Source organism: Ahaetulla prasina, chromosome 2 (genome assembly GCF_028640845.1).
Source record: "Ahaetulla prasina isolate Xishuangbanna chromosome 2, ASM2864084v1, whole genome shotgun sequence".
NCBI classification, from domain to species: Eukaryota; Metazoa; Chordata; class Lepidosauria; order Squamata; family Colubridae; genus Ahaetulla; species Ahaetulla prasina.
The window spans coordinates 81147142-81171610 of NC_080540.1; the positions used below are offsets into that span (position 1 = coordinate 81147142).

General features: G+C 41.9%; 1 protein-coding gene across 1 annotated transcript in view; it reads right to left on the reverse strand.

The window, feature by feature from the left end:
* Nucleotides 1–24469, reverse strand: part of DDX41 (DEAD-box helicase 41) — a 31111-nt gene that overhangs the window by 1651 nt on the left and 4991 nt on the right. Inside the window, exons 6-16 of the mRNA XM_058169406.1 lie at nt 23919–24055; nt 12237–12309; nt 10057–10210; nt 9803–9939; nt 8845–9007; nt 7622–7753; nt 7210–7281; nt 6892–6988; nt 2934–3083; nt 559–630; nt 127–237 (exon numbers count right to left, since the gene is read on the reverse strand). Coding sequence (XP_058025389.1) covers nt 127–237; nt 559–630; nt 2934–3083; nt 6892–6988; nt 7210–7281; nt 7622–7753; nt 8845–9007; nt 9803–9939; nt 10057–10210; nt 12237–12309; nt 23919–24055 — 1298 coding nt within the window. The remainder of the gene's footprint in view (nt 1–126; nt 238–558; nt 631–2933; nt 3084–6891; nt 6989–7209; nt 7282–7621; nt 7754–8844; nt 9008–9802; nt 9940–10056; nt 10211–12236; nt 12310–23918; nt 24056–24469) is intronic.

Below are 24469 nucleotides of genomic sequence, written 5' to 3' on the forward strand. Positions count from 1 at the left end.
GCTGACCATAATTCCAACATGCTTTACCTAACACAGCCATGCTGAAGGTTGAACTATCTCAACTGTAAAACTATTTTAGTCTCCCAGGCCTCCTCTCATCCTATTCTTTACGAACCAACTACTGACCTCCAATATCCAACATGGATTCATCTCCACAATGCAACACCTGAAGCACAGGGGGCACCTTCTGCTTGGCCTCCAGCAGCAGCGCCTTCAAATCCATGAGTACCGACTCATCTAGGGACCAAGAGACAAGTCATGTAGTCAATTTCTCAGATAAGAGCACAAATGCATTTCAATTATAGTAGACAAGGGACAGTCCCTCTACAAGTAGCTGTCTCTATATGGTATCACTTGTGATATACCCAAGCCACCCGCTGATCATATCCCAGTTCCCCAGAATATCCTTTGTTGTTAATGATTCATTAGGAAGCATGACTGGATGAGCCCAGCTGACAAAAATATAATTAGTTGAAGTTCATTCATCCTTCACCCTCTTAGTTCCTCTGGCTCCATTCATCACAGTCCAGCTTTTATATCAGTTTCTCAGTTCCTTACCGCAGGCTTTGTTGATGAATGTGGTGGCAATGCCAGTATTCCCTGAGCGGCCCGTACGCCCAATCCGATGAACTGGGGAGGGAAAAAAATCAGACACAAATTTCATTTTTAGCCCAAAGAAATATGACTCGATTATGCTTCCACACCAAAGCAAAATACAGTAGCCATGGGAAATTAGTAAAACAAACAGACCCAAAACAGACCATTCAGTTTCCCCATCAGGTTAATTTAAGCCTATCCAATGAAAAAAAATCCTGGAAAGTCCTTCCCACTCCTCATGAATAACGACTGACGTGACACACTTTACATCTGCATACATATTGTTACATTTTTCTTTTTATGACTCTGTAATCCCTTTTATAGGGGTGGCATTGTGGCAACGGAATGCAGCTCAGCATTTACGTATGCATACAGATAATTACATATACGGTACCCACCAAAAGCCAAATTCCAAATAAAATCAGGACCAGACTGCTCATACAAATTAATTGAATTCATAAGCCCCGGTTTCATTAGTTGTGGGCAAAATGAGATACCTTCTCTCACATACATTCAAATTCCCCTTGCTCTTCCAAGAGAAGCAGCAAAAAAAAAAAAAGAGAGAGAGAGAGAGAGAGGAGAAAATAGGAATGAGCAAGAATACTGGAAAGGAAAAAGAAAGGGGGGAAAAAACTAGATCTTTTGTATGAAAACGAAAGAAAGTAGACAAAAGCCACAAGTGTCCAGTAATTCAAAGTGATATCGCACACATCATGATACTGTCACTCAAATAATGTGTATTATGAAACCTGCATTGGAAGGGGGGGGGGGCTTCAGTCATGAGTGACTCATGGTTTGACTACTGCAACACACTCTCTATGGGGCTGCCCCTGAAGACCACCCAGAAGCTGGTTCAAAAAGCAGTGGCATTAATAGTAATGGGCATGCCCATGTAATATGTCAGCTTTGTGAATACCACTGGTTGCAGGTTTCTCGGTGCGATTTAAAATACTGGTTGTTATCCATAAAAGCCCTGCATGGCGTAAGTCCCGGTTACTTGAAAAAAAACCCATCTGTATCCCATAATTTATGACTGACAGTTTCAATGGGGGGTGACATGCTCCAGATTCCTTAATTAAATCAGGCAATCAATCAGAAGCCCAGAAGCACATTTGCTCTGTGGCAGCACCTGCCTCTGGAACTAAGTTTCCCCTGAGATCTAGATCAGGGGTCTCCAACCTTGGACTCTGGAAGTTGAAGTCCACAAGTCTTAAAGGGACCAAGGTTGGAGACCCCTGATCTAGATGGCCCCCAATCCATGGTATTGTTTAGAAGAGCCGTGAAAACCTGACTCTTCACTCACGCTTTTGCCAAGGGACAGTTAGACCCCTCGCTTCATCACACTTGCCATATTTTACCTTTATTTTTTATCATTTAATGAATTGATTGTAATTTCTTTTGTTTGACTGACTTAAGCTGCCAAAGGCATTGAGAGTCAGACAGCACGCGAGTAATAAATTATGATTATTCCAACTACACAATCCACACTACAGGTAGTCCTCGGTTTACAACCACAATGGAGCCCAACATTTCTGCTGTTAAGTGAGATATTTGTTAAATGAGTTTTGCCCCATTTTATGACCTTTCTTGCCACAGTTGTTAAGTGAATCAATGCAGTTAATACGTTAGTAACCTGGTTGTTAAGTGAATCTGGCTTCCCCATTGACTTGGCCTGTCAGCTCGCAAAAGGGGATCACATGACCCTGGGACACAGCAACAATCATAAATATGAACCAGTTGCCCAGCATCTGAATGTTGATCACATGACCATGGGATGCTGTAAAGTTTGTAACTGTGGAAAAACGGTTGTAAGTCACTTTTCAGTGTCGTTGTAACTTTCAATGGTCACTAAATGAATTGCTGTAAGTCGTAGGACTACCTATATCTGCAAAATGATGCAGATAATGTCCCTTGTGCCCTTTGCCTATGAGAAGCTGTTAGGTGTCACAAAAGGAATTCAAATTCACTATCAACAGGGGGGAGCTTCATTTTTTCCTAATCTTCGGGCATCCTCAACAGCTGATTTCTGTTGCTATTTGTATCTCCCAGCCATTCACTTGTTGGACCCTGCCCAGTAATAAAGCTAATAGGTGAGCCAGGCAAAAAATTGATAAGAGGAAAAGCTAGAAGGTGTCTCATATTCTGTTTTAGCTGAACCCATTTCAGATACTGTATATATCATTTCTGCAGCAGACTCGCAAACCAAATTCTGCCGATTGTTTTTTCACTCAATATTTTTTTAAATATTGCTTTTGTCACTTTCTGCATATGTTTAAGGATTTCAACACATGAACCCGGTAACCAAACCCCCCCCCAGGAATCCCTCTCTTTCATACCATAGTTTTCTATTTCCTCGGGCATGTCATAATTGATGACATGCTGGATGGCTGGGAAATCCAAGCCTTTGGAGGCAACATCTGTTGCAACAAGAACGTCCTTTTTCCCATCCCGGAAAGCCTCAATAGCCTTTGTCCGCTCCTCTTGGTCTGTAAGATGAAGTAATGCGTTAAGAAGAGCAGAAGGATTTCCCCTCATCCCTCATCCAGAAGCTTCCATTCCCTGGGAGCATGATTCACACTCTTGGAATAAGAGAGCCTTTATCTTTACGGACACTTTCATTTCACTTTTTTTTTTTTTTGTTTACATTTATACCCCGCCCTTCTCCGAAGACTCAGGGCGGCTTACAGTGTATAAGGCAATAGTCTCATTCTATTTGTATATTTTTACAAAGTCAACTTATTGCCCCCCCAACAATCTGGGTCCTCATTTTACCTACCTTATAAAGGATGGAAGGCTGAGTCAACCTTGGGCCAGGCTCGAACCTGCAGTAATTGCAGGCTTTGTGTTCTTAATAACAGGCTTTGTGTTCTTAATAACAGGCATTACCAGCCTGCGCTATTCACCGGCCACTTCATTTCATTTATTTGATTTTTATACCGCCCTTCTCCCGGAGGACTCAGGGCAGTGTACAGGCAAATAAAAAAACAGACAAGACAATATTCTATAAAATGCAAGATTAAAAAACTTATTATAATTTGCCTAAAAATTTAAAATATATAGAAATTAAAACCCCGTTTAAAATTAATAATAAAAACTATAAAATCCATAAAATTTAAGCCAGCCCCGCGCGAATAAAAAGATGTGTCTTCAGTTCGCGGCGAAAGGTCCGAAGGTCAGGTATTTGGCGTAAACCCGGGGGAAGTTCGTTCCAGAGTGTGGAACCCCCCACAGAGAAGGCCCTCCCCCTGGGGCCCGCCAGCCGACATTGCTTGGCGGACGGCACCCTGAGAAGTCCCTCTCTGTGAGAGCGTACGGGTCGGTGGGAGGCATATGGTAACAGTAGGCGGTCCCGTAAGTACCCAGGCCCTAAGCCATGGAGCGCTTTAAAGGTCATAACCAAAACCTTAAAGTGCACCCGAAAGCCACAGGTAGCCAGTGCAGTCTGCGCAGGAGGGTGTTACATGGGAGGTGCGACACTCCCTCTATCACCCGCAGCTGCATTCTGGACTAACTGAAGCCTTGAGTGCACCTCAAGGGAGCCCCATGTGAGAGCATTACAATAATCCAAGCGAGAGGTAGCAGTGCGTGAGTGACTGTGCACAAGGCATCCCGAGCAAGGAAGGGGCACAACTGCCGAACCAGGCGGACCTGGTGGAAGGCCCCCCTGGAGACGGCCGTCAAATGGTCTTCAAACGACAGCCGCTCATCCAGGAGGACACCTAAGTTGCGCACCCTATCCTTTGGGGCCAATAACTCGCCTCCAACAGTCAGCTGCAGCTGCAGCTGACTGAATCGAGATGCCGGCATCCACAGCCACTCCGTCTTGGAGGGATTGAGCTTGAGCCTGTTTCTCCCCATCCAGACCCATACGGCTTCCAAACACCGGGACAGCACTTCGACAACTTCATTGGGGTGACCTGGGGTGGAGAAGTACAGCTGAGTGTCATCAGCGTACTGATGGTACTTCACCCCAAAGCCACTGATGATCTCACCCAACGGCTTCATGTAGATGTTGAACAGAAGGGGCGAGAGAATCGACCCCTGCGGCACCCCACAAGTGAGGGCCCTCGCGGTCGACCTCTGCCCCCCTGTCAACACCGTCTGCGACTGGTCGGAGAGATAGGAGGAGAACCACCGATAAACGGTGCCTCCCACTCCCAATCCCCCCAGCCGGCGCAGCAAGATACCATGGTCGATGGTATCAAAAGCCGCTGAGAGGTCTAATAGGACCAGGGCAGAGGAATAACCCCTGTCCCTGGCCCTCCAGAGATCATCCACCAATGCGACCAAAGCTGTCTCCGTGCTGTAACCGGGTCGGAAGCTGGACTGGAACGGGTCTAGATAGACGGATTCTTCCAGGTATTGGGGTAGCTGACGCGCCACAGCACTCTCTACAACCTTCGCAACAAAGCGAAGGTTGGAGACTGGCCGATAATTTCCCAAAATAGCCGGGTCCAAAGAGGGCTTCTTAAGGAGGGGTCTCACCACCGCCTCTTTCAAGGCGGCAGGGAAAACCCCTTCCAACAAAGAAGCATTTATAATCCTCTGGAGCCAGCCTCGTGTCACCTCCTGAGTGGCCAGCACCAGCCAGGAAGGACACGGATCCAGTAAACATGTAGTGGCGCGGAGCCTCCCCAACAACCTGTCCACGTCCTCGGGAGCCACAGGGTCAAATTCATCCCAAACAGACTCAACAAGACGTGCCTCCTCTCCCTCGCTTGGATCATCCCAATTTCGGTCCAGACCATCCCGGAGCTGAGCGATTTTGTCGTATAGATAACCACTAAACTCCTCGGCACGTCCCTGTAAAGGGTCATCCCGCACCTCCTGATGAAGGAGGGAGCGGGTCACCCGAAACAGGGCGGCCGGGCGGTTATCTGCCGACGCAATGAGGGTGGAGGCGTAGGAACGCCTCGCCTCCCTCATTGCCACTAGGTAGGTCCTAGAATAGGACCTAACTAGTGTCCGATCAGCTTCGGAACGACTGGACCTCCAAGTGCTCTCTAGGCGTCTTCTCCGGCGTTTCATCTCTCTCAGCCCCTCGGAGAACCAAGGGGCCGGACGAGATCTGCGCCGGGTCAGAGGCCGCAAAGGCACGACACGGTCCAAGGCCCCAGCCGCGGCCTGTTCCCAGGCCGCAACTAGTTCCTCAGTCGTGCCGTGGGCCAGATCCTCAGGGAATGGCCCAAGCTCCGTTAGGAACCTCTCAGGGTCCATCAGGCGCCTGGGACGGAACCAACGCGTAGGTTCCGTCTCCCTGCGATGGTGGGTGGCGGTTCGGAAGTCTAGGCGAAGGAGAAAATGATCGGACCATGACATTGGTTCTGTTACTAAATCGTCTAGTATCAGATCATTTAACCACTGACCAGAGATATAAATCAGATCCAGCGTGCCTCCCCATGTGCGAGGGGCCATCATTTACTCGAATCAGGTCCAAGGCCGTCATGGAAGCCTGGAACTCCCGAGCTGCAGTCGATGATAAGCCAGCTGATGGCAAGTTGAAATCCCCCATAACTATAAGTCTGGAGGTCTCAACTGCCACAGTGGCAAATAACTCCAGCAGCTCGGGCAGGGCTGTGGTCACGCAGCAAGGAGCCAGGTACGTGATCAACAAGCCCAACTGATTCCTATGGCCCCACCTCACATAGAGGGATTCACAGCCGGCAATCTGAGGGACAGTGGCCTCCCTCGGCTCTAGATCTTCCTTAATGACAACCACCACCCCTCCACCCCTACCCTGGGCCCTCGGCTGATGGAATGCTCGGAAACCTGGGGGGCACAGTTCAACGAGGGGAACCCCCCCCTCTGGCCCCAACCAGGTCTCTGTAATGCCCATAAGGTCCGCGGACTCCCCCTGAATAAGATCGCAAATCAAGGGGGCTTTATTTGCCACGGACCGGGCATTACATAACATCAACCGAAGATCCAGGCTCTGAGGATCACGGCCGCCCGAGGAACGGGTAGGACTAAGGGACCGGAGCACGTGATCGCTTTCAGACATCGAGCACGTGCTCCCCACACTCGATACGGTTTACAAGAGTAAACTGCTTTACTGGCCAAATCTGGTTTAATAATTTGTTTTGACATGCATGTGATACCACAGGCAATGCTGAGAACTCCCTAAAAGATCTGATAAAGCTGCCGAAGCTCCTGCCTGAATCTTCTTTCCTAGATCCTTTTCTAACCTTTACCATGCTTCATACTATGTGACTGCAATTCTGTGATATAAAAGACCGTGTTTTATATCTGGGACCAAAGGAATATTTTTATTCAAAGCCAAAAGGTTTTACAGACCTTTTCCACCATGTATGGCCACAGCCTCGACACCTTTGAGTAGTAAATATTCATGAATTGCATCTACATCGGCTTTCTTCTCCGCAAAAATAAGAACCTGCCAAAAAAATTAAAAATAAATAAGTGATGATTATACTACAGTCCCTTAATCAAAGGGAGATCCCACTTCAGAAATAAGATAGAACACAATGACAGAACAGCCAAAAGAATCAGATTGTTCTCATGCAACACTACTTCCTTTTTTATGACAAGAGCAAAAAACTCGGATAAGATGACTTTGGGAGTGATAAGATCAGATCAGGATAGGGCTGAACTTACAGGTGGTGGAGTCTTCTGTAGACATTCAAGTAGATATACCATTTTAGCTTCTTCTTTCACATATTCTACTTCCTAGATAGAACGAGAGAGACAAAGTGAAAGGTAATACAGAGAAGTCAGCACATGGTGGCTCATTAGGGCTCAACAAATTAGTACCTTGAAGTATTGAGTATAGATATGAAAAACCAAGGTTGAGATTATGCATGAATAAAGACTAAACAGGATATAATGAATTATATAATGAATTAATTATATAAGAATGAATTAACAGAACATTTTGACATTTCTCCTACCGCACACCCACAATCTAAAGAACTCACAGGCAGCTCACTTTAATTTGGACTCCCGGAGAAGTACAGTTTGAGGTACAAACAGAGCCAGGCTAATGAAGTGCTCGAAACTAGTGACATACCTGTATGACATCCAAACTAGCAGCTCCTGCACGTCCCACATTGATTGTGATAGGCTTTACAAGGGCACTTTTTGCAAAATTCTGAATCTTTTTAGGCATGGTAGCACTGAAGAGAAGTGTCTGTCGCTGTCCCTAAAAAGAAAAAGAGAACCACAGATGGCAATTAAACAATGATGGACAATTTGCTCTGCTGATGCCACACTGTAAAATTTCTGCTTCCAGATCTGGCCACAGGATATATTTTACATTATTTGCAACTCTGAATAAATACAGACCAACATTTGTATTGGGCAAGCAATTTAGAACACTGAGAATCTCATCTTTCATTTCTGGAAAGTAAGTTTGAAAAGACAGAAAATAATGCCTCAAAAAACTCACATGATCTGACCCGTGGGGTGCTTAGATCTGGCTGAAAGGGCCGGCCTGGAAATAGCAAAGGACCGGCCCACATGCCTCTGCTAGCAACAACGGGACCCCCGGGGGGGGCACAGCGCAAGGCTCCCTGCACCCTGTTTTGGGTGGCAGAGTGTTGCAGGAGGCATCTGTCCTGTCTACCATCCATCCCGTTTCCTCCCTCCGCCCCCCAACTGGCCCGCGGAGGACAACTACAATGCTGATCAGGCCTCCAAGAAATCCAGTTTGACACGCCTGTACTAGAGGAAAGAGAAAACAATAAGTGGCAGAATTTCTAATAGCCAGAAAAAAAGGGCTTAGTGGCCCACATAGCTTTTTGGCTATGAACTAAGATGAATTATCTTAAGAGGCAGCATGAAAATTAAATTTTATCCTATGTTCTCATGGAAGTTGCCTCTTTCTGATAATGAGAAAGAAGAATTTGTATGATAAGTAGCTGTTCACAATATATTATTCAAACATCTGTGCTTCTACCTACTCAGTGCCCGATTTCTAAAAAAAGCACATGTACCAGATTGCCAATCTGCCTCACAATCTTTCCAATTAGTCTAATGTTCTGTCAGGTTTATATAAGTTATAACACCAACAAATGGAGACATCCACATACAAATAAGATCCTAACAGGTGCAGATTAAATCTTGTCTCAACTACTAGCCTAAAGCTTTTATCTAGACCAGAAAAATACCACAGTTGTCATTAGCCACACATCCGGTACCAGAAAATTTATAAGGCTGAGAGAAAAATAATCATTTAAGCAATCCAGGGTTGACTGGGATCAGGTTTGGAGCAAAATCTGCCCTCCTTAGTACCTTGAAGTAGGAAAAGATAGTGCGGATATCTCCTTCAAAACCCATATCAATCATCCTGTCAGCTTCATCCAAAGCCAGGTAGCGGCAGACATCCAAACTGACCATCTTTTTCTGTAATAAATCCATCAGACGGCCTGGGGTTGCCACCATCATGTGTACACCACTGAGAGACAGAAGGGTTAGAACATTGGAGAGCGCCCTGTACTAGCAACAATAACAGCAGCATAGCATAAAAATGTGATTACTCCCCTGTAAAGCATTTGTATCTCACCAGGAAAACCACATTTCATAAATGTGGTACCTACATAAGACTTTGATTCGTGGTCTGTTCCTATTTTTACCACCAACCAGCAGATCAAGTCCTAAATTATGGGAACGATGCCACAGGAGCAGAGTCATTAAACAATGAAGCTTTCTTTCCTTCCCAGTGATCTCATTCAAGATCCTTGCCAATAAGAGTGGAATAACCAGTAATTCTGTGCCACATATGCCACATTGTTCTTCTTCTCTCTTTTAACTCATCTGGGTGAAACACAGCAAGCCCATGTGAGGGCAGGATGATACATGGGCATGGGTATCTACGTGCATCACATCAATCCACTATCTATTTTTGCATGTAGAGATAGCCGTGATTTCCTAGCTTCAACAATGAAAATTAGAGCAGAGATTAATGTGGCCTTTGCCCTGGACTCCTAGCAAGCCAGAAATCAGATTAATTTAGATACGTATGTAGCCAAAAGCAGTGAGACAGAGATACAGGTCTTTTCAAAAGAGGAATTTCTGCAGATGAAAAATAACAGGCCAATCCTATTGACAATAAAACCACAATCTTTTATGTGTAGGAAGAGGAAAAAAAGTGTAGTAGACCGAGAAGCTGAATGCTGTTTTGCTTCCTTAACACCCACATAAGAAAAATGTAGCCACTCTGCTTTAAATGTTCTTCAAATGTCGCCCTTACTGTTTGATAGTCTCCATTTGTTCTTTCACAGACATGCCACCGATGCAGAGAGCACAGCGTAAGGCAGGCATCCCGTCCTCGTGCAGCAGGCGGCAATAGTACTCCAGGATGCCATGCGTCTGTCGAGCCAGTTCCCTCTGTAGAAACAAAAACCTGATCAGTTAGGTACCGCCAATTTAATTCTCACCTCTTTCTCTTGGCCAAAACACTCCCCATGCTAAGTGCACAAGCGCAGTGAAAGCCGGGTGACTTACGGAGGGGCAGATGATGAGCCCATATGGTCCTTCCCTTTTGGAAAATGGCAGCCTCTTTTCCTGCTCCAGGCAAAACATGATAACTGGGAGGGTGAACACAAGGGTCTTGCCAGAGCCAGTGAAGGCAATACCAATCATGTCTCTACCGGAAAGTCTGTAGAGGAAAACAAAGGAGCAAATGAAGCCCTTGCTGCAGTTGGAACAAACAGGGCTGCAAAAGCTGCTTTTGGGTGCATTAGCCAGGGACGAAGAGAGCTGAACTGCCATTGCCTGGCAGACTATGAGAATACAGGTAATCCTCAATTTGTGACCACAATTGAGCCCGACATTTCCATTGCTAAGCGAGTCAGTTAAGTGAGTTTTGCCCCATTTTATGATCTTTGTTGCCACGGATGTTAAGTGAATCACTGCAATTGTTAAGTAAGTAACACAGTTGTTAAGTGAATCCGGCTTCCCCATTGACTTTGCTTGTCAAAAGGTCACAAAAGGGGATCACATGATCTCGAGACACTGCAGCCATCATAAATAGGAATCAGTTGCCAAGCATTCGAATTTTGATCATGTGACCATGGGAATGCTGAATTGGTCATGTTTTCAGCACTGTTGCAACTTTGAACAGTCGTTAAATGAACTCTTTTAAGTTGAGGACTACCTGTATGCTGAAAAGTTGAGATCACTTAGACTTTTAGCCTCCAGATGCTGAAGGCACAGTATAGCTTCCTGTCAACTCTAAAGTCTGCCCTTGTCTTTTTTTTTATTATTATACAAATTTTATTATAAACCAAGTCTGCCCTTGTCTGAAGCTGGTGGAAGGTAAGAAATCTAACAGTTTCTAGAGATCCACTGCTTTATATAATTAAGAAATGTATTTAAAATCATTTATGTATTTAATGTATTTAAAATCGTGGAAGAACTGAGGTTTCCAATAGTATCTGTGTTAAGCTTATTTAGTTTACAAAACAAAAAGTCCAGACCATCTACTTGGGTCCTAGTCTCTTTCTCTATTTTTGTCCACATTCTGCATGTTTGATCCTTAATAAACAATTCCAAAATAATGTACAAATGACTCTTTTGCAGATCATCAATTCAGGGATTCTGTTGGACTTGATTCAGTGTGTAATGGCGTTGGTGGTATCACCGGTAACTTGTGACAGTGATAATTTTGGCTGGTACACAAGCTGTACTCTATCTAGAAAATGCCATCTTTTGAATTAACTTGGTGCACAAACTGTACCTTATCTAGAGAAAAGAAAGCTTGCCTTAGGTTTAAATTGCCCTTGTTTCTTACAGACTATTTTAATATGTTCTACATGGAGCACCATTTAAAGACCATTCAGAAAGTTCAGCTGATACGGAGTGTAACTTTTCAAATGTTGAGAAAGGGAGAAGGCGGCTGATGTAGAACCTATATATTGCAAGAATTATATTGCTTATTAATTTGGAGATCCGGTTTAAAATGTTTATAATAGCCTCTGAAGACTTAGATTTCAGATATGGTTAAATATATGCATCTAAAGACATTAAATTATAGCAGCCAAAACTGCTTTTCAAAATGCAATTCTGTATTGTTCTAACTGCTATTGATTTAATGTTTTGCTTTAAACTGCAGCAATTTATCTGTAATGGTTTGATGCAAGCTAATTCAAAATCTGGCATTAGAGCTTAGAGATGCTTGCAATAATATATGTATTTCAATGATTTATATGGCCACCCATTCTGTGAGCACAACTCTGGATGGCTAAGAGTAATAAACATAAAAAACAAACAAACCCAAAACCAGGTGCCTAATTCATCATTTGGATTCATTCCTCTGTATAATCTCCGGGCTCCAATTTTATTATCCCAAAGTTAGCAATTTATCACTTTCAAGAAAAGGAAGAGGGCCAAGCCCTGCCAGATTTTAAGCGGGGAGGATTGCAGCAAATCATTTTGCAGCATCAAATATCCCACATATTTATTGTTGTTAAAAACAGGTCTGAACCAGAGGCTCAACTTTGTCAATATCTGATAAAATGAACTCTGTCACCTAAACATCTCTCCCACAATAAAACTACAAGATTTTAAAGTTCAGTTTCTTTATGGATTTACCATGGCAATGAAGTGAAAATAGAGAGCAAAACTAGTAATAAAATTTCACATAGTACTTAGAAGCAGGCTGGCAGTACCCTTGCAACACTCACATGGTAGGAATACCCTGTATCTGGATAGGAGTTGGTTGTTGGATTCCCTTCTTTTTCAAGCCTCGCAGAATTGCTGGAGAGAGAATTCAGTGAAAAGATTAGTAAACTAAGCTAAATAGATCAGAAAACAGAGTTGTGTGTTTCCAGAAGAAGGATACTGAAGCAAGATGGGGTACTTTTCATGCTGAGATTTAATAATGAGACATCATCAAAAAAATCCCACTTATCCTGTTGAATATGAATATAGCATACATGCATCATTAGCTTTTTCTAAAACATACATGAAAACAACGATAGCAAACAAACACCACCCAAAAAGCCCATAACTTCATTCACAATAATTTAAAAAGTGATATAACATATGAATTTATTACTGAACTACATATAGCCTGGATTTGGCAAAATCAATCAAAGCATAAATTGAATTTATCATGAGGTGCCATTCTGGCCACCTGATGGACCTTACAGAAGGCGGCTAACTCCACTGTTTCCAGGTAGAAGGCAGGACTAAAATGCCTCTATACTATGGAGGTAACCCATTTCACAATTGTTTATTGATTTCAATTACAAGAGCCACCAGTTCCACAACTTGATAACACTGCACAGCAATTAATATTTAATGAAAACAATGAAAACAAGATAAAAAACAGATCACAAACTGCATGTCTAATGGCAAAGGCTGTTTTCAGTAAATTATAGTAATTTACAAAATCTTTATGCCTAGACATTATTCCTCAGAACAAATCTGAAGGATTGATCTGTTTAAAGAGATGGAAAAGCCAGATCTTAACTGCTCTTCTGAAATCTGGGAAGGAAGAAACAGATCACATCTGTGTAGCAATATAAACAATTCATTTTCTAGGCTTCATCAAATAGCATTCTCAAGCAGGTGAGGTTCTAGAGGTGATTGGTTCAATCTGATTCGGTAGGCAGATGAATACAAAGAACAGATAACTAGGTAGGTATAGAGCAGGGGTGTCAAACAAGAGGCCCACAGGTCGTACGCCCACCCCGGCTCCACAAGGACAAAAAACAATCCCGAGATGTCACAATAGGGCCCGTGATGTGATCGGGTTTGACACCCCTGGTGTAAAGTCTTAAAGGTGACAATCAGCACTTTGATTTATTTATACCAAGAAGCCAATTGGCAGCTAATGCAGTTCCCAAAACACTAAGATTACCTAAGCATAGTGGGAAATACATGTCATTGCCCTGGTGATCCATTTTGCACCAGCTATAGTTCCAAAGGCTTTTCAAGAGCAACCTCATGTAAGTGCATTATAGTGCAATAATTCAAAGGGGAAGTGACTAGGACATGAGTGATTCTGAGTAGGACTCCCCAGTCCAGAAATAGCTGAAATTGGCACACAAGATAGAGCTGCACTGAAGCCCTCCTGGCCATCTGCCACTGATTCTTTGAGCAAAAGCTATAGATAGGTGAATCCCAAATTGAGACTACTTTGGATTGGGGAATATAAATCTGTTCAGAGCAAGATTGGTGCAATTATGGGGTTGCTTGCCCACAGAGCCAAAGCCACTTAATTTTGGACGGATTCAGTCGGTTCCTCCACTTCCAGACACTGATAGCTTCCTGGCACTGGGTCAGCACTTCTTCTAGTTGGCTGGAACAATACAATCCTTGACTTACCTACTAACAGAAAGCCTGCTTTCCAGCCCTTCTCCCCACAGTTCATACAAGACAAACTCTGCTGAAATTATTGGGATTTCAGCAAAAATTAGGTAAAATTATATCCTGACTCCTACACAATCTTAAAGAGAGAGAGAAAAAGATTAGCTCTCCATAATATTTGATCTGAGTGAAAAACACACACATTTTCCCCAAACAATAGAGCACTATTTCTAGTCAAAGTGACTATTGCAAAAAAAGCAAGTCAAAATCTTAACAGAAGCCTATCTAATGAGTTCAAAGGAATCATTACTACGGTAATGATAAATCACACCAAGGAAAGTGATAAATAAAAGGATGGAAAATTAGTCTGGAACCTCTAAGAAAAAGTTTAACTTTGCTTATTCCAATAGCCTTGTAGACCCATTAAGAAACTTCTGGTACTCTCAAAAACAACTTACTTCTGCCTCAGTGAATAAAAGTTTCTCAAGTTAATTTTATAATTTTTATATTTCCTACTTGATAATTTAATACTCTCCCCTCTAAACACCGCTTTCATCGCATCCCAAACAATTTCAAATTTAACCTCCCCATTATAAAATTAAAATGGAAAGGGATAAAAATCAGATTAAAGAATTGGAAAATCAATTTTTGCTTACTAAAGAAAAAAAAATTCTTCAGGAGCTTAATATGTTAAGAAATAAAATGATAGAAGAGGATACAGAGTTGGTAAAAAGAAATTTGAGATACTTAAATAGGAATTTTTTTGAATTTAGTAACAGAAATTCTAAGTTATTGGCAAAGTTGGCGAAAAATAAAAGAGAGAAGAGAGAAATTGGAGCTTCGATAGATGATAGAGGTATAAGATGTTACAAAAAATTAGAGAAATGTGAAGTGGTTAGAAACTTTTTTCAGAATCTATATTCAAAGAAACCAGTTAATCGGGGAAAATTGCAAAGTTATTTAGAAAAATATGTGGTGAAAATTGATCAAACATATAAGGAATCGATGGAAGAAGATATAACACAAGATGAGATTAATGGAGTTATACAAAAAATAAAATTAGGGAAAGCTCCAGGTGAGGATGGATTACCTGCTGAGTTTTATAAAGAATTTAAAGAATTAATAATACCAAGATTGCAAAAATTATTTAATGGAATATTACATGGTGGAGAAGTACCTTCGTCATGGAATAGAACGGTGATATCCCTAATTCCTAAGCCAGATAAAGATTTAGAAAGGATTGAGTCCTATCGCCCATTTCTTTAATTAATCAGGATGCAAAGATATTTACTGCTATTATAAGTAATAGATTAAATAGATTTATAGATAGATATATAAGTTATAACCAAGTAGGTTTGTGAAGGGTAGATATATGAGTGATATTGTTAGAAGAGTATTAAATATTATAGATGTAGCTGAACATAATGGTGATAAAATTGGTATAGTATCATTGGATATTTTTAAAGCTTTTGATTCTGTACAATGGGAAGCTATTGAAGTAATTGTGGAGGCTGTAGGCTTTGGTAACAAGTTTATACATGTTATTTCAAAATTGTAACAAAAAAGTAGTGCAAGAGTGAATGTGAATGGAATATTATCTGAAGAGATAATATTAGAAGCGGGTACGAGACAAGGATGTCCCTTGTCCCCAACATTATTTTTATTGGCAATGGAAATCTTGACAAAAATGACAGAAAAAGATGAAGAATTAGAAGGATATAAGGGTATAAGATAAATTTGTATGGATGATACTTTAATTATTTTGAAAATATAGAGAAAGACCTGAAAAGATATATAAGCATTTGAAAGAATTTGAGGAAATGACAGGTCTGAAAGTAAATTGGTCAAAATCAGAATTATTGATGGATAGTAATGGTAATGAGCGAGAATATGCAAGAGCAATTTGGGATAAGGATTAAAATACATTGAAATATTTGGGTATAGTGCTCTCACTCAAGGTTAAAGAATTGAAAAAACTTAATTATGATGTGGTGATCAATGAAATTGAGAAGAAGATAGATAAATATAAAATGTTAAAGTTGTCTTGGTTTGGTAGAATTGCAATGTGTAAGATGATGTTGCTGCCCAAGTTTAACTTTTTATTCAAGATGCTACCGTTAAATTTGACAGAGAAAGATATTGAAGGATATCAGAAAAAATTGGATAAATTTTGCAATGGCGGGAAAAGACCTAGATTAGTGAAGAAAATGTGGTATCAAAATCAAAAGGAAGGTGGATTAGGAATCCCCAAATTATTTAATTATTACTGTGCATATGGTATCCGGATAGTGGTAAAAATACTTAAAGGTGAAGATAACTATTGGAGAGACTTAGAGTTAAGGGATATAGAGAAATTTGGATCAAGGTGGTTTTTAGATAAAGCAAACTTAAAATGTGTAATTAGAAGTTATTGGTTAAAGGGATTAAGTAAAATGTGGAATAAATTTGTTAAAATTTTAATTCCGGATATAATCTTTTTGGGGAAGACAATTGGAAATTGGCCGATTAAAAATAATATAAGACGTAATGAAGTGATTAAAGAGGAAAATATAGAAATTATTAGAGATTGGATAAAAGTTTTAGAAAATGAAAGGAGGAACAAAGAAATTACTGAAAAATTAGGGTTAAGTTGGTTTGAAAAAATACAGATAGAAAAATGGACAAAAAAATTAAGGGAAAACTATTCGATAAATAGATGTGAAACTGAATTTGAATATTTAGTATCTCGGATTATGAAAGATGAAATTGGGCTAAAGGGACTCGTTAGCAGGGTTTATAAGATTATAAACTCTGATGAAAAATTACAAAGAGTGATGAGGACAAATTGGGAAAAAGATCTTAATATTGAAATACCAGAGTCAGATTGGAATGTGAATTGGAATAGTAGAATTATGAGAACGTTATCTATAAGGATTAAAGAGCATAATTATAAAGTTGTTTGGAAATGGTATTTGACTCCAGTAAGATTGTCACAAATGGATAAAAAAATTAGTAAAAAATGTTGGAGATGTGAGATGGAACTGGGGACTTATGAACATATGTGGTATAAATGTGATAAGGTTAAAAAGTTTTGGCAACAATTGGAAAAAATGATATTTGAAATGATGGGGAAAGTAATAATATTGAGAGTGGAAACTATATTATTGTTGGTAATTAAGGAAATAGAATTAACAAAATATGAAAAAGAATTGATCAGAATTATGATTATAATAGGTAGAATTATAATAGCTAGATATTGGAAATTAGATGTGATTTTTAGAATAGAAGAGTGGAATTCTGAAATGTGGAAATTAGCCTTAAATGATAAAATGACATGTGATATTAAAATTAGAAGTGGTGTGTATAAAGAAGGTATTTTCTGGAAGACTTGGAAACCATTCGTGGACTATGCGCTTGGAACATTGGACACCTCGGTACCTGTACCTCGAGAATGTGGATTTTGGCAATCATGAGGATATATCCGAAGACCCAAATCTTCCTTTTTTTTTATGTATAGCACAAGGGTGGAAAAATGTATTTTCTTTTTTTTTTTTTTGTAATGTTAAAAATTTTTTAAAAATAATAATAATAATAATTAAAAAAAAAAAGCTTCCCAAGTCGTATATATGAATTGTGCTTGGTACCTGCCTGTTAAAGAGGGTGTTTACTGCTTTCTTGGGAAGAGTTTTTAAGTGCTACTCCTTTTTAAATTCCAGGCACAGAAAAGAAGCCATCTAGATCTGGATATACAACAGGTTCCTAGCTCAGAAGATTTAGCCACATTGGAAGATTTCATAATTCTTGATGCTTATTTTGATGTGAATCTAGAACCAAAATTGCCTGACCCAAAAGGGAACAATCATTCTACCACTTGCACCTATCATTCTTAATTTGCATGTCCCCTTCAATAATATTGAGGCAGGTGAGAATGCATGTAATAAGCCCTAAAGGCAAGGAGACATCAAAGCTTTGGTCCCTTCCACTCTGACATTGTGAAAATTAGAGAAAACCATGGTCACCTTCATGTTCTTTTTTGTTGCAGAGGCCAACCAAAGAGACTCTCCACTAATCCACAATTGTCTAAAATATTTCCGGGTACAATGTCTGCTCTACTTTTGCCTGGGATTTTATATAATCTATCTGCAGACACATCCAACATCCACTTTATTATATATTTTCCACTGAAAGGAAAGTATGATGTCTTTCTATCCACAGAATGTTGTGATCCAGGCCCAAGTAGGTAGTAGGAAACTCAGTCAGTGTAAAATAAACAAACTTTATTAGAACAGCTGAGAATTAACTCATTCTCAGCGTAGTCCAACTAAATTAAAGCAAATTCCTCCCAACACAATTCCTCAATCCTATCACCAACTTTGGTCCAATTAGGCAAACTGCCAAATGCCTTTCTTGGCAAAAGTGCAGAAGATGCCGATACGAAACAAATGCAACAAGACAAAGCTATCAACGTTTTCCAGCAAAGAGCCCAAAACTCCGTTGCTGGTCTTTTAAGCCTTATGGGAAGGGCCAATCATCTCTTGGCCCTACTCCTGAGTCGTTCTCTTTGCTTTAGCTGCTCTTGCATTAGGAGCAGGCTCCTCCGTTTCCTCTGCCTCACTACTGTGAGCCCCTGGAGGCTCTGGAGTTGCACATCACTCTCCGATGGCCCTGGCCCCACCTCAGCCTCCGACACAGAGCCCTCATCCGGGCCTTTCCCAGCCTCCAGGACTGGCCCATGTTCTTCCTCAGCCTCATCGCTGTCAGACTCCATTGCCAGCTCCCCAGGCTGCTGGCGGACCACAACACAGAAACAAGTGAGAAACCTTTATCTTCAGCCAGCTCCCTCCACTTGACTGGTGGGGTATGCTTTTCTGTAGATATTGTCTGTTGAAATTAACATATGGTTCCTTTCTCTCAGTCTTCCAACACTAGGCCCCCTGCCTCAGCTTGCTGGGAAGGCATGACTCTTCCCTGGATCAGGCCATGAGATGAATGACTGATCTCCCAAACCCAACAGGATGGAACCCATGACGATTTGGTCCTTCTAGGGTTCTCCAAGGACATCCCTCTTGATAAATTGTCAATGCTAATCACCACCAAGAGGAGGTGACCGCAGATAGTCCTCGACTTATAATAATTCATTTTGTGATCATTTGAAGTTACAACGGTACTGAAAAAAAGTGACTTATGACCATTTTCCACACTTATGACTGCTGCAGCATCTCCATGATCACGTGATAAATTCAGACACTTGGCAACTGACTCATATTTATGATGGTTGCAGTGTCCTGGGGTCATGCCTAGCAGTGTCCTGGGGTCGGGACTAGCCTAAGAACAAAAATGTTTTAAACAAATTTTAATGGGGGTTTTATTGGTTCTTATTGTTTTAGTGATCAGGCCTTGATAATATTTAGTTTTAATCTGGGTTTTAAAAGTTTATTTATTATATTGTTTTATGTTGTTTTAATATGCCTGTGAACCGCCCTGAGTCCTATGGGAGATGGTTGCGGTATATAAGTTTAATAAATAAATAAATAAATAAAATAAATGTGATCACCTTTCTGTAACTTTCTGACAAAGTCAATGGGGAAGCCAGATTTACTTAACAACCGTGTTACTAACTTAACAACTGCAGTGAGTCACTTAACAACTGTGGCAAGAAAGGATGTACAAAGGGGTAAAACAACTGTCTCACTTAGCAACAGAAATTTTGGGCTCAATTGTGGTTGTAAATCGAGGACTACCTGTGCTGCGATTGTAATCTACAGAATTAAACTTGTATTTAAAATAATATGTTTCTGAAACACAAATAGAAACCATTGTGGTGGGTAGTCTTGCATATGATTGCATCCAAGGAACTGAGTTCCGAGTCATAATCACAATTCCTTATATCCTTGCAAAGGCCACAAGAAAGTGCTTCCTGAATATTAGTATTTCCCAAATTGCAGCATGAATTCATCATACTCTTGAAAGACACTGGCCCCCAATACCAAAACCATTTAGAATGCTAGAGAACTTTTCCCAAGTCACCATAAACTCAAATTTATACAACATAAGATGGTCTAAACTGTGTTCCTCTTTGCCCTGTGAGAGGACACTCTGAATAGTAAATCATCCTAATAAGCATAGATATGAATCTCTTGATCCTCACATTTCTGATCAGGGCCATGATTAACTTTTCAAAGATTACAGGGGCTGAAGCAGGGTCAAGTGGAAGGGGTCTGAATTGAAGCAATCCTGAGAAATATGTGGTGATTCACTCTAACGGAGATGTAAAGGTATGCATTAGAGAGGTTTATGGCAGCCAGGAAACCTTTTGTCAAATGCCTTAATTTTGAATATAGAGTGTTCAATTAGTTCAAATTTAAAAAGTCGTCTAAAACTATCTTCTTTGGGATCATGAACAATACCAAGAACAGGCCAGTACAGTAAATCGCTCGTGCTTATGCACCTGCTCAATTATTTGAATTTCAGCAGATGAGCTAGACAGACCAACATCCTTTGATGTAATACTGATTTCCTGGATGTTGGTGATAGTAAAAATCTATTGATCTGAGTTCCAGAGCATGTCTCCACTTGATCCAAGTGTCAAATGTTGTCCAAAAATGAGATAGGCATTTGCCCACGTGTTGTTCTCTGACATCAGTTTTATGTTCTTTTCAGTTAGGGCTAGAATCCTTTGATATCATTAAAATGTCTGCCTTGTAGATCCTGCTGACCCCAACCACTGCTTTGGTTAACCACTTCCAAAATGAAAAAAAAAACAAAAAAAACCAACCACCTAATGGTGTATCTCTGATGGCATCTGCTTTTTTTCCTATTTACTTGAAAGTAGATACTTTATATTTTTAATCTCCACCAGCACCATGTCAGTGAACTCACCAAACAACTTCTTGCCCTTGAAGGGCTTTAATGTCCCAGGCGCCTGATGGACCCTGAGAGGTTCCAGACGGAGCTTGGGCCGTTTCCTGAGGATCTTGCCCACAGCACGACCGAAGAACTAGTGGCAGCCTGGGAACGGGCTGCGGCTGGGGCTTTGGACCATGTCGTGCCTTTGCGGCCTCTGACCCGGCGCAGATCTCAATTAGCTCCTTGGTTCTCTGAGGAACTGAGAGATGAAACACCGGAGAAGACGCCTAGAGAGTGTCTGGAGGTCCAGCCGTTCCGAAGCTGATCGGACACTAGTTAGGTCTTTCTCAAAGACCTACCTAGTGGCACTGAGGGTGGCGAGGCGTTCCTACGCTTCCTCCCTCATTGCATCGGCAGATAACCGCCCGGCCGCCCTGTTTCGGGGACCCGTTCCCTCCTTCACCAGGAGGGACGGGATGACCCCTTAAAGGGACGTGCCAGAATTTAGCGGTTATCTATACGATAAAATCGCTCAGCTTCGGGATAGCTTGGACCAAGATTGCGATGATCCGGATGAGATGACTGAGGCGCGTCTTGTTGATGTTGTTTGGGATGAGTTTGATTCTGTGGCTCTCGAGGACGTGGACAGGTTGCTGGGGAGGCTGCATGCCACTACATGTTTACTGGACCCGTGCCCCTCCTGGCTGGTGCTGGCCACTCAGGAGGTGACACGAGGCTGGCTCCGGGGTATTATAAATGCTTCTTTGATGGAGGATCTTTCCGCCGCCTTGAAAGAGGCGGTGGTGAGACCCTCCTCAAGAAGCCTTCCTGGACCCAGCTATTTTGGGTAATTATCGTCCAGTCTCCAACCTTCGCTTTGTGGCGAAGGTTGTAGAGAGTGTGGTGGCATGGCAGTTCCTCAGTACCTGGAGGAAGCTGTCTATCTAGACCCGTTCCAGTCGGCTTCCGGCCCGGGTATATACGGAGACAGCTTTGGTCGCGTTGGTGGATGACCTCTGGAGGGCCAGGGATGAGGTTGCTCCTCTGCCCTGGTCCTGTTGGATCTCTCATCGGCTTTTGATACCATCGACCATGGTATCCTGCTGCGCCAGTTGGAGGGGTTGGGAGTGGGAGGCACCGTTTATCGGTGGTTCTCCTCCTACCTCTCCGACTGGTCGCAGACGGTGTTGACAGGGGCAGAGATCGGCGCGGGCGCCTCACTTGTGGGTGCCGCGGGGTCGATTCTCTCGCCTCTCCTGTTCAACATCTACATGAAACCGTTAGGCGAGGTCATCAGTGGCTTTGGGGTGAGTTATCATCTGTCGCTGATGATACCCAGCTGTACTTTTCCACCCCAGGCCACCCCAGAGAAGCTGTCAAGTGCTGCCCCGTTGTTTGGAGGCCGTACGGGTCTGGATGGGGAGAAACAGACTCAGACTCAATCCATCCAAGACGGAGTGGCTGTGGATGCCGGCATCCTGGTACAGTCAGCTGCAACCATGGCTGACTGTTGGGGGCGAGTCATTGGCCCCAACGGAAAGGGTGCGCAACTTGGGCGTTCTCCTGGATGGACGGCTGTCGTTTGAAGATCACTTGACGGCCGTCTCCAGGAGAGCTTTTTACCAGGTCTGCCTGGTCCGCCAGTTGCACCCCTTTCTTGACGGGATGCCTTATGCATGGTCACTCATGCTCTCGTCACTTCTCGACTGGATTATTGCAATGCTCTCTACATGGGGCTACCCTGAAGTGCACTCGGAGACTTCAGTTAGTCCAGAATGCAGCTGCGGGTGATTGAGGAGCACCACGTTGCTCCCGGGTAACACCACTCCTGCACAGTCTGCACTGGCTACCTGTGGTCTTCGGGTGCGCTTCAGGTTTTAGTTACCACCTTCAAAGCGCTCCATGGCTTAGGGCCCGGGTACTTACGGGACCGCCTGCTGTTCACATGCCTCCCACCGACCCGTGCGCTCTCACAGAGGGTCTTCTCAGTGCCGTCCGCCAAGCAGTGTCGGCTGGCGGCCCCAGGGAAGGTCTTCTCTGTGGGAGCACCTACTCTGGAGCGAACTTCCCCGGTTTCGCCAATTGCCTGACCTTCGGACCTTTCGCCGGGAACTGAAAACTTATTTATTTATCCAAGCGGGACTGGCCTGATTTTTAAACTCTAAATTTTAAATTTTAAATTTTTCAATTGTAATTTTATTGGGTATTTTATATGGTCAATTGGACGGTTTTAATTTCGGCCTTTTATTGAATAAGCTTTTTAATTGTTATTTTAGTGTGTATATTAATTGTTTTAAATGAAGGCTGTACACCGCCCTGAGTCCTTTAGGAGAAGGGCGGTATAAAAGTTTAATTAAATAAATAAATAAATAAATAAAGTCACATTTTCCCTCAACTGGCAGCCAACTTGTTAATGCCTGAGCTACAACCCTTGATGAGCAGTCATCCCTGGTGCCATTGAGTAAATCCTCAAGTTACGATGACAACAGGAACCAGAAATTCCACTGTTGAGGTCAAAAAGCATGATGTCACATGACTATATGCTTAGCAATCCTGGTACCGCAGGATAACCCCAGGACCGTGCTGATCTTTAAGTGGGAAGTGATGGGTGCTGCAAGGAAGTAGGGGTGCCACAGAATTCCTAACATTTGAAGGTAGATTTTTAAATGATATGTGAGATCAATTACCAAACTCTTGATACAATAGAGGTATTTATCAATACTCTAACCTCCAAAGAACCTGCTTTAAGAACTCTTTTCAACACTCTGTCTGCCCTTCATTCTGTAGGCTCTGCAAGAATCTCATCCCCTCTTCTCTGGACTATAGACAAAGAGATGAGAGCTGCCACGTTTATGCACTGATGGAGTAATGGCTCCTGTTCCATTCTCTCGTGTGGAAATGCATATGGTACATTAGCTGTGGAAGGAAGTACCTTGTGATTGAATTTTTTTTTATTTGAATAAAATAAACACCTTAGTTCAAATATATTGACTGCTAGGGAAAGTTTTATATAAGGGAAATATAATTTATTTGGAGCAACATAAAAGTAGGTCTGGAACATTTTGCAAACTAGGTAACTGTGTCTTGATCCAAAGATTGTACATGTTTGAGGGCTTTACCACATGATAGAACTGCTAATTTATTTGTTTTTCCAAGTAAAGCAAATATATATGCCTCACAATCTGAACACCCAAATCAAATTTGAAACCAATAGCATGGATACTTACCAGCTGGGAACTTCATCTCTTTGAAACTTTTAAGAGGAGGTGGAATGCCTTCCCCTTCCACAAGGATATGGTATTTTTTACGGACACGGTCATGCCTTGCTTCTGACATAGATAGGATATACCGGGGAGCCTTCCAGCTGGTTTAGAAACAGAGAAAAACCTTATTTATTATGATTATTATTTCTGATCATGCTAATTGTTTCATTTGAAAATTTCTGTCATGATGTTTTAAGCAGAAATTACTAAACAGTGTTTGTTCTCCTAACAAGCCAACATGCTACAACTTTCAGACATTTCTTTGTAAACAATTGGACAGAAGATTTGACTGAGAGATCAACCACCTATTTTATATCCAACCCATGAACGCCGTGGTTACAATCTTATATGTGATTGCAACTTTTAATACCCATCTATTTATATAAGTAGACAAAGTCACATGCAAAAATTAATTATTTCAAGGTAGAACATCAAGATAGAGGCACACCTTTTTATGCATTTTAACACAAATAAATGTTATAGAGAAATGTTTGTCATATTTTGAAACAGATCTT